Raw genomic sequence first — 15,466 nt, forward strand, 5'->3', positions numbered from 1 at the left:
TAACAACCAAAAAGAAAGAGAGTGTTTTTTCGAACATTGCAAGTGGAAGAGAAATACAAACACAAAGATCAACAAAGAACAGAGAGACCTAAATAGAATTAAATAACATTGCAGTAAGCATTTGAGATTACCCAAATTATGATTTTTACTGATGCTCTGCCTTTTCCAATTAGAAGCTCATTACCTATGGCTATGTATGTCTTTATATAAACACGCAGCGTTTGTTGAACAACAATTTGAGATGTAATAAAACTAAACCAATGACTAAAAAAACGGCGCAATATAATGAGCAAGCTCACTTAATACCACTGTTCTGAATCAGCTGAAAGGGGATTCAGATAGTCTTAGGAACGTCTGCACTGTTACTAACCGAATTCTAAAGAAAATTAAGATTCTTAATATTTACCCCGTTAGCTGCAAGCTTCGGAAAGTTGGTTCTTTGGTTCACAGCGAGATGGTACAACCGTAAGGCGAATAGTGGAAGAATAGGGCTATCACAAGACAGAAAAGCACCACAGGCTCCGTTTTAATTATTTTTTTTTTACCTGCTGCCTGTATCGCATAGGGCGATCGATATTGATTAAGCTCGAGGGGTATACGAGATGAGAAAAATTGGCGTTGGAGCCCTTTCAGGCACATAATTTCTTTGTTCTCTAACTCAAGAGTCCAGGTTGCTTAATTCCCGCAATGAACTTAGGGTAAGTCTGTATCGACCACTCTGCGTCAATCCTGCATTGAGAATGAGTCCATGGACCATTCCTTTTTAAAAACTAATCGGCTTTTAGTGCAAGGTAAGTGCAAATGTGGCGTGACAATTGCAGTCCCTCCTAATAGTGTGAAGGAACCATCGGGAACAGTAATTATTCCTTAAAATTGAAACTGCGGCTTTTTGTGTATATGGTCAATGCCCCGCGTAATTCGCTACGGGGGAGGGGTAATATAATCTAGATAATAGAATTTCATTTTATATTAGGTCTTACAAATACGGATAAAAATGGAGCACAGTGTAAATCACACTCGTGTAGGACGCGGAATCTCTCGCTTGTTTAGCTATGAACTGCGCGCATTTCGATATGTGGTTGCTCTTGAGAGCATGGATCACGCATGCAGCAAGACCGTGCCTCGTTGCTGCAACGTTGCCCAGTACATCACTTACCGCAAAAGATGGTAACTAAATCATGGACGAATTGACCTCACTAGACAAGTGGGATTGACTCGGCATAATGGTGCACAGACGTATTTTGGAAATTGAATGCTTTTCTTTATGCCTGTGTAACCGTAGTTGACTCTCCATTCGCAATAGCCTTCAACAAAACAAAACAAATAGAAAAAAGGAAAACCGTTCTTCCCCACAATAATATCGGCGTGAATATATAGGCTACTTCGTGAAAAGGGAAAGCCGTCTCCACAATAACACGAAGCTAAATAATAAATTTTTTAAAAGAAAGCTGAAAGTTTAACAAAAGTTCGTTCTCTTCAGAACATCTAACACAGCCCTGATGCCTTTCCGAGTTACCGCGAGCCTAGTAGATCGAATGTCCAGGTCGAACTAATCGACAAATTGAAGCACTGGGACAAGCCTTCAAAGCACAGAATTTGGTCCCGGCTTCGAACACAGGACAAGGACGAATGTTTTCTTCGGCTGGGAAAGGTTCCTAAGGAATTAGCATAGGCTTCCTCTATAGCGTTGCGCCACTGTCGGATGGACTGTGGATGACGGTTTCTCTCTTTCAAGAAGCCACCCTCACCTTGCGGATTTCCACATAATTGATTTGCTAATTAGAAATTCACAGGTCAGACAAGGAAATAAAATAAGAGCGAGATATGTTAACTTGCCGGAAAGCTGACTACTCGTAGATGCATGGCAACTTCTCTGCTTGGCCAGGGAGCAAAAGTAGTGTTCTGTGCCACAAAAATATCTCCCCGGTGACGTCAGAGAATAGCGCTGTTACTCGTAGCAACCCGCGGAAGCAAAGGAGGCTGTAAATGCAATTGCCGCAATGCGAATAGGATGTCTTCGCGGCCGTGCAGAGATAGTCGATAGCGCGTTTTGCTAGAGGTACACGCAAATGCACTCGTAGAATTCCTACGGAGAAGACGGTGCAAGCGGACAATCAAGTAAGATAAAATGATTCTTCTCAGGAGGACTTGTTACAACGTCCGGTACACGGCGGCGCTTAATAATTATTAATTATTTATAATAATTTTAGCCCCAAGATCCCAATTCTTAAGCGATTTCTGTGAAATTTCTTTATAGCGGTCTTGTGCAGCAGAAACAGCAATTAAAAAAATACAAATTAAGGAATACTAACTAGAATTTAAGTAGCTTTCAGTACTTATTTTGATACTATTACAGGCATACACAAAGAGATCCAAATACCACGCTCTGTGGGAATTTGTTTTGCGAAAGTTTTGCGGGGCGTTTGCCATTGACGCCAAAGTTGAACACATGTCCACCGCGTACAGCTTGTAGCTTAAGATAAAGTTGTGTTTCTCAAACATGCGGGTCTCACACATAACAGTCACGAAATTACATATTGTAGCGAAGAAGAGAAACGCTATAGAGGGCCATTCTCTCCAGCGCTTTCTACTGCGTCAATCTCTGCTGCCCTGTGCGCGGGGAACGCCACTCGTGCCACTCACTGGGAGTTCGTGACGGTCGGCCCAAGTGCTGGTGACTAATGAATACCTCTACAAGTGGTGGAGAGTGCTTCGGGCTGCAACGTCAATCCTTGATTTTCGATCCCCTGCCCTACGCTCAACCATGCCTGAACACGCATCCCAGAAAACAATTCCGACTCCATGCCAGCCAGCGCCTCGTCAGTCAATAATGTGCTCTGGTGTGCCTCGTCACAGAGAACCTGCTATTTTCAGCGGCGCGGGCGACACCGACGTGGGGGAATGGCTGATGTGATATGAGAGGGCAACCGCCCACAACAAATAGAACGATACCGCGAAACTGAGGAACGTGCTCTTCTATTTCGTGGGCGCGGCCTGTCTCTAGTACAACAACCACGAGAATTTCCGACGTGGTCCTCGTTTAAGACTTTTAGTGGCTGTGTTTGATCGCCCTGCTCTCCGCTAGCTGCGTGCGGAATCACGCTTGTCAGAACGCGCACAGCAGCCGGGTGAATCATGTACCATCTACATTGAAGATGTTCGGGTCTGTTGGAGAGTTAACCCGACGATTTCGAAGTGCCGAAAAATTCGACATGTCGTGAAAGAAATAGAAGACAATGCTTTCAACATGCTACTTGCAAAGAAACCTCAGTTCGGGACTGACACCAACACTCCGTGCCAAAGTTTTTACAGGAGCTACGCAGGCAGCACTCGTTGACACGTCGCCCTTCATCGCGCGACAACCTCAATGCTGGTTCAGCAGCTATCTCAAACCACTCAACGCTGTTTGCAGAGTGAAAGCGTTCCTCTGGGAGAAAGTTGCACGCCAGCCCTCCTTGATTACCTTCACTCAGTCACCGCATCTCCAACAGCCTGCCTCGAATTTTATGCCTCCGCTTTGTCGCACGATCTAGCAAGAACTCACCGAGGTCTTGCCAGCCCCGTGGCAACGCCTTCCTGCAGCTGCGCCACTAAGGTACTCTGAAGTCGTTGTGACGCGCCAACAGGTCCCGGCGGCTGCACCACTCTCTCCAAATATGCCTGTCCCTTATGCTGACGTCATGGATAGGCCACGACTGCAGCGCGCCATGCTCTCGAATCAGCAGCCGCCCCTTACTACTACTAAACATACGCTGACACGCTAAACTACTTCAGGGGCTCCAGAATGAGATATCCGGTACCAGGCAAACAACTCAACAGAGAAAAAGCCGTAATCTGGCGGCAACTACAAACGGAGACATACCCGAACCTATAGGGTGTATGCACGAAATCAGGCGGCGCGGTGCATTCTGGGTGAGCGGCCATCTTGTAGTACTCCTTAGCAGACGCCAGCCACAGTCGCTGCCGCCGCTTCGAAGCGAAGCGTGTGTCTGGTGTCGTTTAGCGGGTCACCATGGTTTATTGCGCTGTTGTGAGGTGCTCGAGCCGCACCCAGACCAAGGCCGTGAAGCTCAAGACGAATGAGAAGGACTGTGCATTTTTCAAGATCCCGAAGGTGCGCAGTCGAGAATGCGAAAAAACGAAGGAGCTGTGCAAGCGGAGGCGCCGCGAATGGATCGCACGCATCAACAGGCGCGGAATAGACGAGAACCCGGATAAATACTGGGTTTGTTCGCGGGATTTCTTGTCAGGTACGTGATTCTTCATGACCATTAAAAGAACGCTTATGGTGTAATGTTGAGGTACCTAGCTAGCTTTTTGGTTTTGCCAGTGTTAACAGAAGATTGGCACCTTTAGCGATCAGGGCTAACAGCGCTCCATGCAACTACGTTTTCCTCAATATTTAAATAAATTATGGTTGGCCTCGGATATCGTGCACACACTTCGTTTCCGTGAATGTTGGCGCTTTTTTACTGGCTTGTTTCAGGTCGGCCGTCGGACCTCTTCGACGACTGCAACCCCGACTGGGCCCCATCGCAGTGCTTAGGTTATGGGAACATTTTGGCGAACAACGAGCGATATAACCGCCAAAACTCACGCGCACAACGCCGATCATTTGCTCCCGGTAAGGACAAACCACCGTCCCTTTCGTTTGTCATGATGCTGTGCAAGTAGCATTGCTACAGGTGTCTTTCATCTCAGGTGCTACAGATGCTTCCAAAGGTGGAGACAGCCCTGCACATGAGATTGATGCAGGAGCTACCAGTGGAATTTCCATGGATATGGAAAGCTCTCCACACACAAATGAGGCCGAGCCTGACAAGAGTTGGGAGCCACGAATTGGTATGTAAAGCTGTTTATTTGGACCAGCCTGTCAAGCCTGATTTTTCTTGCTATTTAGTGGCGTTTTGTTTCTAGATGATTCTGTGGCAGCCTTCCATTCTTATTCATCACTTTAAAGGACTGCACATGCCACATGGTCAGATATGTGTCATTGTGGGTCAGGGAACTTAATTTCCTCCACTTTTTTCTTTTCTTGTAGACACTGCTTGCCAGACAGATATGACAATAACAGATGTCGCCGAACTAGAGGAAAAACTCTCAACCTGCCAACGACAACTGGATGAATGCCAGGGTGTTCTTCGGTCACAGACTTTCACCGAGGATAGTCTTCAGGGAAACGGCAAAAAGGTTGCCTTCTACACTGGACTTCCTACATTTGTAGTGTTGCTTCGTGTATTTGATCTTTTGAAAGACCACATTTCATACTCGGGGAAGCACTCACTGACCCAGTTCCAAGAAATGGTGTTGTTTCTAATGCGAATGCGGCTAGGCTGCCCATTCCAAGACCTTGCCTATCGCTTTGACATTGCACAGTCGACAGCTTCAAGAATATTTGACAGGTGGTTGGATGTATGTTTTGACAGACTTGGACTACTGGTGCGTTGGCCGGAAAAGGAGGAAATCATGAAAACAATGCCAATGGCCTTTGTGGAGAACTTTGGCCTGAAAGTACGCGTGATATTGGACTGCTTTGAAGTGTTCATTGATCGACCAAGCTCGTACCTGCCTCGAGCAGAGACATGGTCGGCATACAAACACAATAATACTGTGAAATTTCTGCTGGGAATATGTCCACAGGGTTCAGTTACGTTTTTGTCACAGGCATTTGGTGGTCGAGCCAGTGACAAAGCCATAACAGAGGAATGTGGGGTACTGAACCTGCTTGAATACGGGGATGTTGTGCTAGCCGACAGGGGTTTCCTGATAGCGGAAAGTGTGGGTTTGTGCCATGCATCCCTGGTTACACCTGCTTTCACTAAAGGAAAAAGACAATTGAGTAGCAGTGACATTGAGCGGACAAGAGAGATAGCAAACGTAAGAATCCACGTGGAGAGAGTAATAGGAATGGTGAGAAACAAGTTCACCGTACTGAAAGGGAGCCTCCCTATTGAAGCCCTGAAAGCAAATGAGCACGGGGAATGCCAAATAGACAAAATTGCTCGTGTGTGTTGTGCCCTTACAAATCTTTGCAATTCTGTAGTGTCATTTGATTAAAGGGTGGCTACGCTCCTGCCGTTTACGTTGCTGTAACCTGAGCCTCAGAAGTCAAAGATGACCCTGGCAAAGAATATGTGACTTGTATCTGACACAGTTGCCAAAAGTAGGCTTTTAATATCCAAAAGTTGTTTGTAGTCACTTTACATCACTGAATCATGTAGTAACTCGCATATGCACATTGCACTTCCCAAAAATGAAACAAGCCTCACTGCTTGCAAAACTGACAAAACCATTGGTCAGCCTTTGGTGCTCTTGTCATACCTATGCACTTAAAATGAAACCATGTAATAGGGCAGTTCGAGCCATCGCAGGCAATCATTTTGCCATTCTCTGGTCCCTTGCATATGCAGTACTCCGCACTATCACTGCCGTCAGTCCTCTTCGACAAATTTTGCTTTTGTGTGGCCTGAGACATGTTAGCAGTTGAGGCTGCAGTGGACTGACCCAGTGTCGGAGGTCGATTTTCTTCTTGCCTTGTGTACCAACGGCCTACCAGCTCAAGCAGAAGCACCTTGCAGAAAAATTTCTCTGCTGTTTTCAATAAAGGTACAACAAAAGAAAAATCCGCCTTCACTCTTTGCACATTCATTCCATTCTTGTTCCACAACACAAAGTCACAGTAAGTTCTCTGCCACACAAACATTTGGAGCTGAACTTGGTAATAGTACCGGTGATTACTTTTCAGCTCAAGTGCACCATCAGATTGGACGACACAGCTGTTAGCGTCACACAGGAGATCACTTATGTTCCCATCCCTGACTTTCCAGGGGCACTTAACTTCAACTAGGCCCTCACCACAGCATGCACATTGTACCAGCATGTCGGGAGTGGCACCAAGGTAAATGTGGGCTTGTGAAACTAGCAGCCCTGCCTCCTTAAACTGTACCTGCTGGTGTGACTTTGTGGCAGTCAGTTTGTATTCGCCGAGTGCATTTGGTTCGTTTTGCCTGCCGTACCTAAGAGCAGGCGATGACGCCTTATTTTCATGCGGGTAGCAAATGCGCTTCAGTAAGCTTATTGAAGGCACCTCCAGTCTTGTATGACAGACGTCGTACAATGTGGACGCTGTGATACGGCCAGCCCTGTATGCAAACCATCGAGTACTCATCGACTGTTGCCTAGTCCTTGCCTCTATGCTGCTGACTGCATCGTCACTAATCTGCAGCTTACTGTAAACAACACTGCAGCGTCGTGCCAGCTGGTCATAAGACAAGCTCTGTGCACTGCGGTCGTACAGTCGACGCAAGTCTGCACCATTGCAGGCTCTTGCCGCAGGCACATACATGTCGCTGTACGTGGGGTCCGTGCTCACCACGACTGGCCGATGTCCGGAGTTTAAAAGATGGCCAAAGAAGCTGTTCCACTCTTCTTTCGTTGGAGCAGGGGCCTTAGTACGCGCGGTCACACTGGCTGCACAAACTGAAGTTCCTTCACAATCGAGCCGACGTTTCTTCCGCGCACTCGACGCGAAATCCATGGCAGCAACGGGCCGCACTTCCACTTTTCGTACGTGGGCTGGAAGCCAGGCATTTGCGATGTCAGTGCAAGACCGTTCTTGCCGTCCACGCACACCGTACTCGAGGAAAAAAAGAACGGCGGCAACATGAGCGCAGGCCTCGCCGTTCCCTGCCATGCAAGTGCAGTGCGCAGCGTTTATGTCGCCGTCGCTCTTGGCCAACACCCACACTGTTAGCGGAGCCTGGTTGAGGCTCTGCGAGTGGTTTACCTGCGAATAAAACGCGGCATCAGCACATGTTATGGTGCAAAAGAGGACGCCTTACCTTTGTTATGATGATTATGGTATCGGCAGACACCACCTTCACAGACGGCTCGTGCACCCAGCCGCTCGTCACAAAATTGTGGGCCTCCAGCGCCTTCCGCGACTTCAACTGCTTACGCGTCGTGAAGCTGGTCCTCAGAACCAAGAATTCGTAGATGTCTGAGCTATCCACGCACGGCCACAAGCCAATGTCTTTGATGCAGTCGCTTGCACGCATCGTAAAAGGGTCCATGCCAATCGCTTTTGTCTTGATCTCGTAACGTTGTCTGTCACGTTCAGATAACGTTGCTGCATAGTCTCTAACAACTGAAGTCATTGTCTTTGTGAACAGGCAACTTGCAGCGCGTCACTGGAGCGGTGATTCCATTTATCGTCGCAGCATGCTGCACTAGCGGGTGCGGAGGCTACAGCGGGCGTCTGCTAAGGAGTACTACAAGATGGCCGCTCACCCACAATGCACCGCGCCGCCTGATTTCGTGCATACACCCTATACACACTAAACAAAATTTACCCTACCCGATATGAGAACACATGTCCCTGTTGCGGGGACAAGCCCACACTATAGCATATCACGTGGGCCTGCCAAAAAGAAAAAGAAATACCCATAATAGAAAACCCGATTGCGGAACAGTGGTAGAGGATGCTTTCCAGCGACATCCTGAAAGTACACCAAGGGCTAGTAAGGCGTGCTCGCACGGCAGCTACGCTCAGTGGGGCCCTGGACTAGGGGAACCAACCCTGCAAATGAAGATGGAAGTAGCCATCTGAAGAACCGCTAAACCGTTAAATACAAATTGAGCAAAATAAACGTTTTTCACCATCACCACCACCACGCGTGCTATGACATCAATGGGATGCGCCCCAGCCTAACCGGTGGCGTACTCTGTCCAACCAGCCAACATGCTTTGCGTGCAGCTACGCCGGTCACGTCGTACGTTATTGTAATCGTGTCTAGCCGCCTAGCGTCGAATCATCCGCGAGAAACCGGACCAGCCGTCCATATTACGATCGACTCCCCGTCGGCTGTGTCCCCGACATTGCGCTCGACGCCAACTACCCACCGTTCGCCGTCTCATCGCCGTCACTCACTGTCTCCGATGCAACCTCGCCCCTTATCTCGGGACGAGGAAAACTAATCGTTGCAGTCCAAGAGGCAAGGGCTGCGATGCCGTTGAAACGTGAAAGTCATCAACGCAATGCCTCGAACGTAATTTATGTGTTTCTTGACTCTGTTCGCGGATTTGCACTCGTGGACACAGTAGCTGTCGTATGTGTTAGGGACGCTAAGCTTTCGCGCTTACTTCGGAAAGTCATGACGCTCCATTCTGGACTGACCCTACGCGCAACCAGTGCTCAGCATATTCACCCCTTGGCTGCTTGCACTGCTCCTGTTGTCATTGACGATGTTCTATACGCCATAGAATCCATCATCCTTTCCTCGTGCTCTCATGACGTTATCCTCGGTTGGGATTTTCTCTCGCGCCACAATGCCGTTATCATGTAATGCGCACGGGCCGAAACAGAACTCTCGCCGCTGTTAGATTTGTCGCCCATTTCATATAATTTTTTCATTTATTTACCTTAAAGACCCCACTAGGGGGTATTACATAAGGGGTGGGTGTACATAAAAAATATAACACTCAAATTTGTGACAACAGGTACTCAGTCACATTGGTAGAAAAAGATGATGGACAGGTGAGAACGACGATATTGCGAGGAAGGCCGTTCCAGTCTTTGGCTGCTAGAGGAAAAAAAGATGCTGAAAAATTAACAGTCCTTGTACGTGTACGGGAAACTTGCAGTTGGTGACCAGTGCGAGGAGATATGTATGCGGGTGGAGTTATGTAAGGGGCACTGTCAAGTGATGAATGGTAAAGCTTATAAAATAGACAAAGTGTTGCTATGCGTCGGCGGAGGGATAAAGCTTGCAGCCCAGATTCCGCTTTGAGGGCGGTAACACTGATTTCGTGAGAATAAGATGAGTGAATGAATCTGGCGGCCCGATTATGTACCGCTTCAAGGTCATCTACGACGCATGCTTGATGTGGGGACCATATGGGTGACGCATACTCTAGTTTTGAACGGATAAGTGACTTATAGGCTAGTAATTTAACGTGTTGGGGAGCGTTGCGAAGGTGACGTTTCAGAAAAGCGAGAGTTCTATTTGCCGATGATATGATGTATGTAGTATGTACATGCCATGAGAGATCATTGGACCAAGTAACGCCTAAGTATTTGAACGATGTTATTGCTTGTATAGGTTCGTTAGCAATTATGTACGGGAATGTAACGGGGTGCTTTTGGCGAGTAATGGAAAGAAGTTTACATTTAGTCGGATTAAGGGTCATTAGCCAGTGGTCGCACCATTCCTGGACACGGTCTAGATCATGCTGAAGTTTTGCTGCGTCGCAATGATTAGAAACTGATCGGTAAATTACACAGTCGTCAGCGAACATTCGGATTTGGCAAGACAAGTGTTGAGGCAAGTCGTTAATGTATATTAGAAATAGGAGAGGACCGAAAACAGAACCTTGGGGTACACCAGATGTTACAGGAACAGGGTCGGAGGTATGATTATTAACAAGTACGTGTTGGGATCGGTTATACAAGAATTCTTTGATCCAAATCAGAATGTTGTGGTACAGGTTTAACTGGCTTAGTTTTAAAAGTAATCGTTGATGCGGCACTTTATCAAACGCTTTTGCGTAATCTAAGAAAATGGCATCAGTTAGTATGTTGGTGTCGAGGTTAGCATACAAGTCATGAATGAAAATGGCCAGTTGGGTCTCGCATGAAAAGCCCTTTCGAAAGCCATGCTGAGACGGATCAAAAAAGTTATTTTTATCGAGAAATGCCATTATATTAGAATAAATGACATGCTCCATGATTTTGCACGGGACGCTCGTTAATGATATGGAGCGGTAATTTAGTGGCGAATCTTTTTTACCAGATTTGTAGACAGGAACAACCTTCCCCACTTTCCAATCATTTGGCAAGTGACCTACAGAGACTGAATGAGAAAACAAAATACACAGATACGCAGTAATGGTATGTCTGGTGTTCTTTAACAGCTTGGAATTGATTTCATCGACGCCTGTCGATGAAGAAAGCTTAATGTTATCTAACAAGCATAAAATTCCGTCATGAGTTATAGTGATAGCAGGCATAGTAGAGAGAGTTTTAGCTGGTGTCGTAAGCAGAGGTGTGCTGGGTTCTTTTGTGAAAACTGTGCTAAAAGCAATGTTGAAGGTGTTAGCGCATTCGAGGTCCCCGACGGTTTCACCCAATTCGTTGGTCAGAGTGATAGTGCGCGATTCGATAGGGTTGATGACCTTCCAAAATTTTCTCGGGTTATCATTTAACAATTTTGCCAAATCGTTGTTGAAAAATTTGAACTTAGCATTTCTCACAGCAATCAGGTAGGCATTCTCGGCAGTATAGTACCGCTACCACGCATTAGACGATGCTTTTACCTTAGCAGCACGAAAGAAGCGCTTTTTTCTGCCTTCTAATGTTTTGAGTGTCTTAGTGTACCATGGCTTTTGGCGATTTTCACGGAAAGTAATTTTAGGAATGAATTTGTTGGCCAAGTCCTGCATTTTGTATTTGAATACCTCCCAGCTCTCCTGGATAGGCATGCTGTAAAATTGGGCTTCAAATAAAGGGAAAAAATTTCTAAGCTCGTTGTTAATTGCGTCATAGTTACCTTTTTCATATAGAAGGATTGTTTTCTTACGTTTTTCGTGCTGTTCAAGGCAGAACGAAAACTCGGCTTGGATAACTTTGTGATCACTAATTTCTTGCAGGTAAGTTACATGTGATAAGCTCTCTGGATTCGTAGTTAGTATAAGATGCAAGATATTAGCACTGACGCCAGCAACAAGCGTTGGTTCCCTTACTAACTGAGTGAGATTGGCATTCAAACATACTTCTATAAAATCCTTTATTTCTCTGTGGTTCGCACCTGAGGGAACTAGTTTCTCCCAGTCGATACCGGGATAATTGAAGTCTGCGAACAGCAATGTATGTGAATTTGGATGTGCAGTACCGAGATCACTCAGAATATTGTTCAGCTCACTTGCAAAGTTAGGTGAAGTATACGGAGCCCTGTAGCAAACACCAAGGAAAACGGATTGCGCCGATGAGCGAAAAATTAACCATAGCATTTCTAGATCAGAGACGATGTCTAATGGTGTGCACGATAAATTAGGGCCCACAGCAATCAAGACACCGCCCCCTCGAGTGCATCTGCGGTCATTTCTGAAAACTTGGAAACCTGCCAAGTCGGCAAGTACTTCTGTATCAGTGACATCAGGGGTAAGCCACGTTTCGGTTAGTGTAAGTATGCTGCTGTTTGAAGAAATCATGATGTTAGACACGAGTTCACGCTTAGGTAGGAATCGACAATTCTTCGCTTTCGAGGAAACTACTCGTCCATGCCGACACTCGCATTCCTCCGAACGCCTTAACCGTCGTGTCCATGTCCTGCAGTGAAATCTCAGACGCTGTTGCACTTCTGTCTGCATCCGACGGCTTTGTCACTCGGAAAGGTCTGCTGCTGCCTTTTGTGACAGTGGACATCACGCAGGGCTACATCACCATTTTCCTCTGCAACCCGTTCCCATACAATGTGATGCTGCTCCGAGGAGACTCTTTTGGCAGCGAAGAAGCGATCGAAGACGTGCAAGTTATGGAGGAGCCCGATTACAATTACTGCGCTTGTTCCAGAGTGCTATGTGCTGTTTCTACATGTGACCTCTTGCCCAGTGATGTGTTCGGCTCTTCTATTGCCGATTACCATACACTGCCCTAGCGGCCTCAGCTTTTGTGCCTCTTAGAACAATTTCGTTCTTTCGATGTTGGGCAACCTTGCCTGGACCGGAAGCCAGCTGTTACATATCGCATTGATACAGGCCCGCAACCGCTATTGCGGCAACGTCCGTATCGTGTATCTCCTGCGGAACGTCATGTAATCAATGAACACGTCGATGACATGCTTCGCCGCTAGGTGATACGACCTTCCAACAGTCCATAGGCATCCCCTGTCGTCGTTGTTACTAAGAAAGATTGTTCTGTGTGGTCCTGTGTGTACTACAGGCACCTCAACGATGTCGCTTGCAAGGACGTCTACCATCTCCCGCGCATAAACGATGCGATTGACAGTCTACAAGGCACGCAATTCTTTTATTGCGAAAGCAATACTGCTCGCACTTTCGGCCCATCGATGGTCGTGGCGCCTCCTTACACAGCTGCGCGTCACGGGACCGTGTGACGTCACACCAGACCGAGAGACTGGGCCCCAGCTCGCGGCATCGATGGTGGAGGCGACGCCTTGCGCGCCGCTGCTGCGGCGCTACCGAGACAGGGCGCTCGCTGGTGTGACGTCACGCGAGACAGAGAGACGGGACCCCAGCTCGCGGCATCGATGGTCGAGGCGAAGCCTTGCACGCCGCTGCTGCGGTGCGACCGAAAGAGGGCGCTCACTGGTGTGACGTCACGCTAGGAGGATAAATGGGGCTACAGCTCGGCTCCTCGCAGTGGTCGGCGCGTGGCCTTGCGCTATGTCGGATGATGTATAGCCATAAGTTTAACAAAGGGCAACCATGTCTACACCATCAGCCGAACCAAGGCGCAGCCAAGGGTATTGCTTTCGCAATCTTCCAGGCTTAACGAAGCTAAGCCAAGGTAAATATACCTGGTAGCGAAGCTTCCATAGGAGCCCATACGTTCAAAACATGGCGGTCCATCGGCGGTTAATGGGGCTAAGCGCCATCTGTATGTGGTGGGAACACTTCCGGCGGAAGAAAAAATAATGTGACGCCATGTCCGTTAAAAGCAGAAGTGACGTCATTTTGTTTTCAAAGGCGCGAAATTTTCTTGTTGTTCATTCCGTAAAAGAGTAGATTGCAGCGTCGGCTGCGGTTCTCGAGGTCGCCAACTTTGCACAGAAGTGACTGCAGCACCTGTTGTCTTTCATTTTCATTTTTTCATTCTCGGACTGAGGCCGTTAATTCATCAAGGCATTGAAACTTTGATTCTAAAGACTGGATTCGGGAGCCGAGGTCACTTATGGTAAGCGTCTGCTGTGCCTGTGCTCCCTCGATAGGTGTAAGCTTCTCGGTAATTACTTTTTGGCCCTCGAGAAGCTAAGTGACGCCTCAAACAAGGGTCCCGGATTCAGTTCGAAGTCACCAAACACGAAAATAAAAAAAAATATGAGAAACGTCGAAGCAAGCGAAAACTCGAGGGATGACGTGAAACTCTTTCAGGTCTAGAATTCGACAACACACATCCAAACAGTATTGGGCGTGGAGCCGGCATTACATAAAGGAAAGAGCGAGATGAACATTTGTAATTACCAACGTGCAAAATCAGTAATAACCAGGTGAAGGGCATCGCTTCCGCAGTGCCGGTTCCACGCCCCACTGTGCCAGTGACTGTTCCCGGCTTTTGTAGCCAGACGATAAGGTCGCAGTGCAACCAGTGTTCGTAAGTTGTCGTTGCACATTCGCCGCAACCGGCGGCAGTGCACGCCGATTGATCAGCGTCGAAGATTGTCGCGGTGAAGTTGTCCGGTTCGTCCTTGCGAAAAAGGGCAGCAGATTTCCAGTTGCCTCCAGAAATTTGTGTACAAAGTATTCCACTGACCTGCAAAAACAGTAATAACCACGTGAAGGGCATCGCTTCCGCAGTGCCGGTTCCACGCCCCACTGTGCCTCCAAAATCTGCCTGCAAATGCCTGCAAATGGCATCCCACAACGGCATTTGGCAATGTGCCTGCAAATTATAACCGTGGAGTTAGCAAGGCGGGTACACTTGGAACGAGTTTTCATGATGACACCAGTTTCAATATTGCAAGATTTGGCGGTCGTTGTTTTAGGGAGGACCTTGGGAGGAACTTGACTCTTCAGCGGGACTTAGGCGAACATGGTTTATTTACATTATTTACAGTTGAACATGGGATACATTTACACAGTCTAGCGTGACTCCCAAATAAAGCCCGCAAGACGAAGCATACAGCAATCGAGCACACAGCTCACGAGTACATTTCGAGCACAGAGCACGACAACGAGCACACTCTAGCAGCCGACAATCTCTGCTTATAAGCACTCCGTTCGACGGCATTGTTCGACGTCATCGTTCGACGTCACCGTAGACCAGCCGCCTCTCCGCGGGACGGTTTACACACACACACACGCACACACAAGTTTCAGTGCCCCCTCCGAAGGCAGATGACCTTTGCAGCGCGGCCGTCGTGTTATCCATTGTCCTGCGTCCCTATAGTCAGATGGTCACGATCGAACCCATCCGGCGCCTCTACATTCCAGAGCTGCCTTTCTCCTTGGTCGCCTCGTGTGTCGGCAGACTGTGACGAATCCTGGGGCCCCCGTACCGCAAAGCACCCTTTTGCCAAGGCGGCTCTCCGTGCCGCAGAGAGACCATGACGGCCTGGCAAATTAACCAACAATGCACAGGGCGCCAAACGTGGGCAGCCCTGCTGTCGTCACCGATCCTCCAAACACGGCTCATGGTCGGTTAGTGTAGTCGTCCTCGCTCGTTCTACGAAGGGCACCACCGCCCCGGATTGATCGACGCACCTGCAGCGGGCTGAAATAGCTGCAGGCC

The 15,466-nt window shown here is 47.8% G+C and overlaps 3 protein-coding genes across 4 annotated transcripts in view; 1 reads left to right on the forward strand and 2 right to left on the reverse strand.

Moving 5' to 3' along the window:
- Nucleotides 1-14,476, reverse strand: part of LOC139057606 (probable glutamate receptor) — a 76,183-nt gene extending 61,707 nt beyond the window's left edge. For both annotated transcript variants that reach the window (XM_070536127.1, XM_070536128.1), the window contains exon 1: nt 14,200-14,476. The gene's annotated coding sequence lies outside the window, so the exon portion shown is untranslated. The remainder of the gene's footprint in view (nt 1-14,199) is intronic.
- Nucleotides 3,890-6,093, forward strand: LOC135912711 (uncharacterized). The gene is made up of 4 exons (XM_065445227.2): nt 3,890-4,250; nt 4,487-4,624; nt 4,702-4,842; nt 5,042-6,093. Exons 1-4 carry the CDS (start codon nt 4,013-4,015, stop codon nt 6,055-6,057), a joined length of 1,533 nt encoding a protein of 510 aa, XP_065301299.2. The 5' UTR covers nt 3,890-4,012; the 3' UTR covers nt 6,058-6,093.
- On the reverse strand, nt 6,242-8,313 carry LOC139057604 (uncharacterized). The gene is made up of 2 exons (XM_070536123.1): nt 7,842-8,313; nt 6,242-7,786 (listed from the first exon to the last, which is right to left on the reverse strand). The coding sequence occupies exons 1-2, from the start codon at nt 8,154-8,156 to the stop codon at nt 6,266-6,268; spliced, it is 1,836 nt and encodes a 611-aa protein (XP_070392224.1). The 5' UTR covers nt 8,157-8,313; the 3' UTR covers nt 6,242-6,265.
- Nucleotides 14,477-15,466: the final 990 nt, after the last annotated feature.

Source organism: Dermacentor albipictus, chromosome 3 (assembly GCF_038994185.2).
Source record: "Dermacentor albipictus isolate Rhodes 1998 colony chromosome 3, USDA_Dalb.pri_finalv2, whole genome shotgun sequence".
NCBI classification, from domain to species: Eukaryota; Metazoa; Arthropoda; class Arachnida; order Ixodida; family Ixodidae; genus Dermacentor; species Dermacentor albipictus.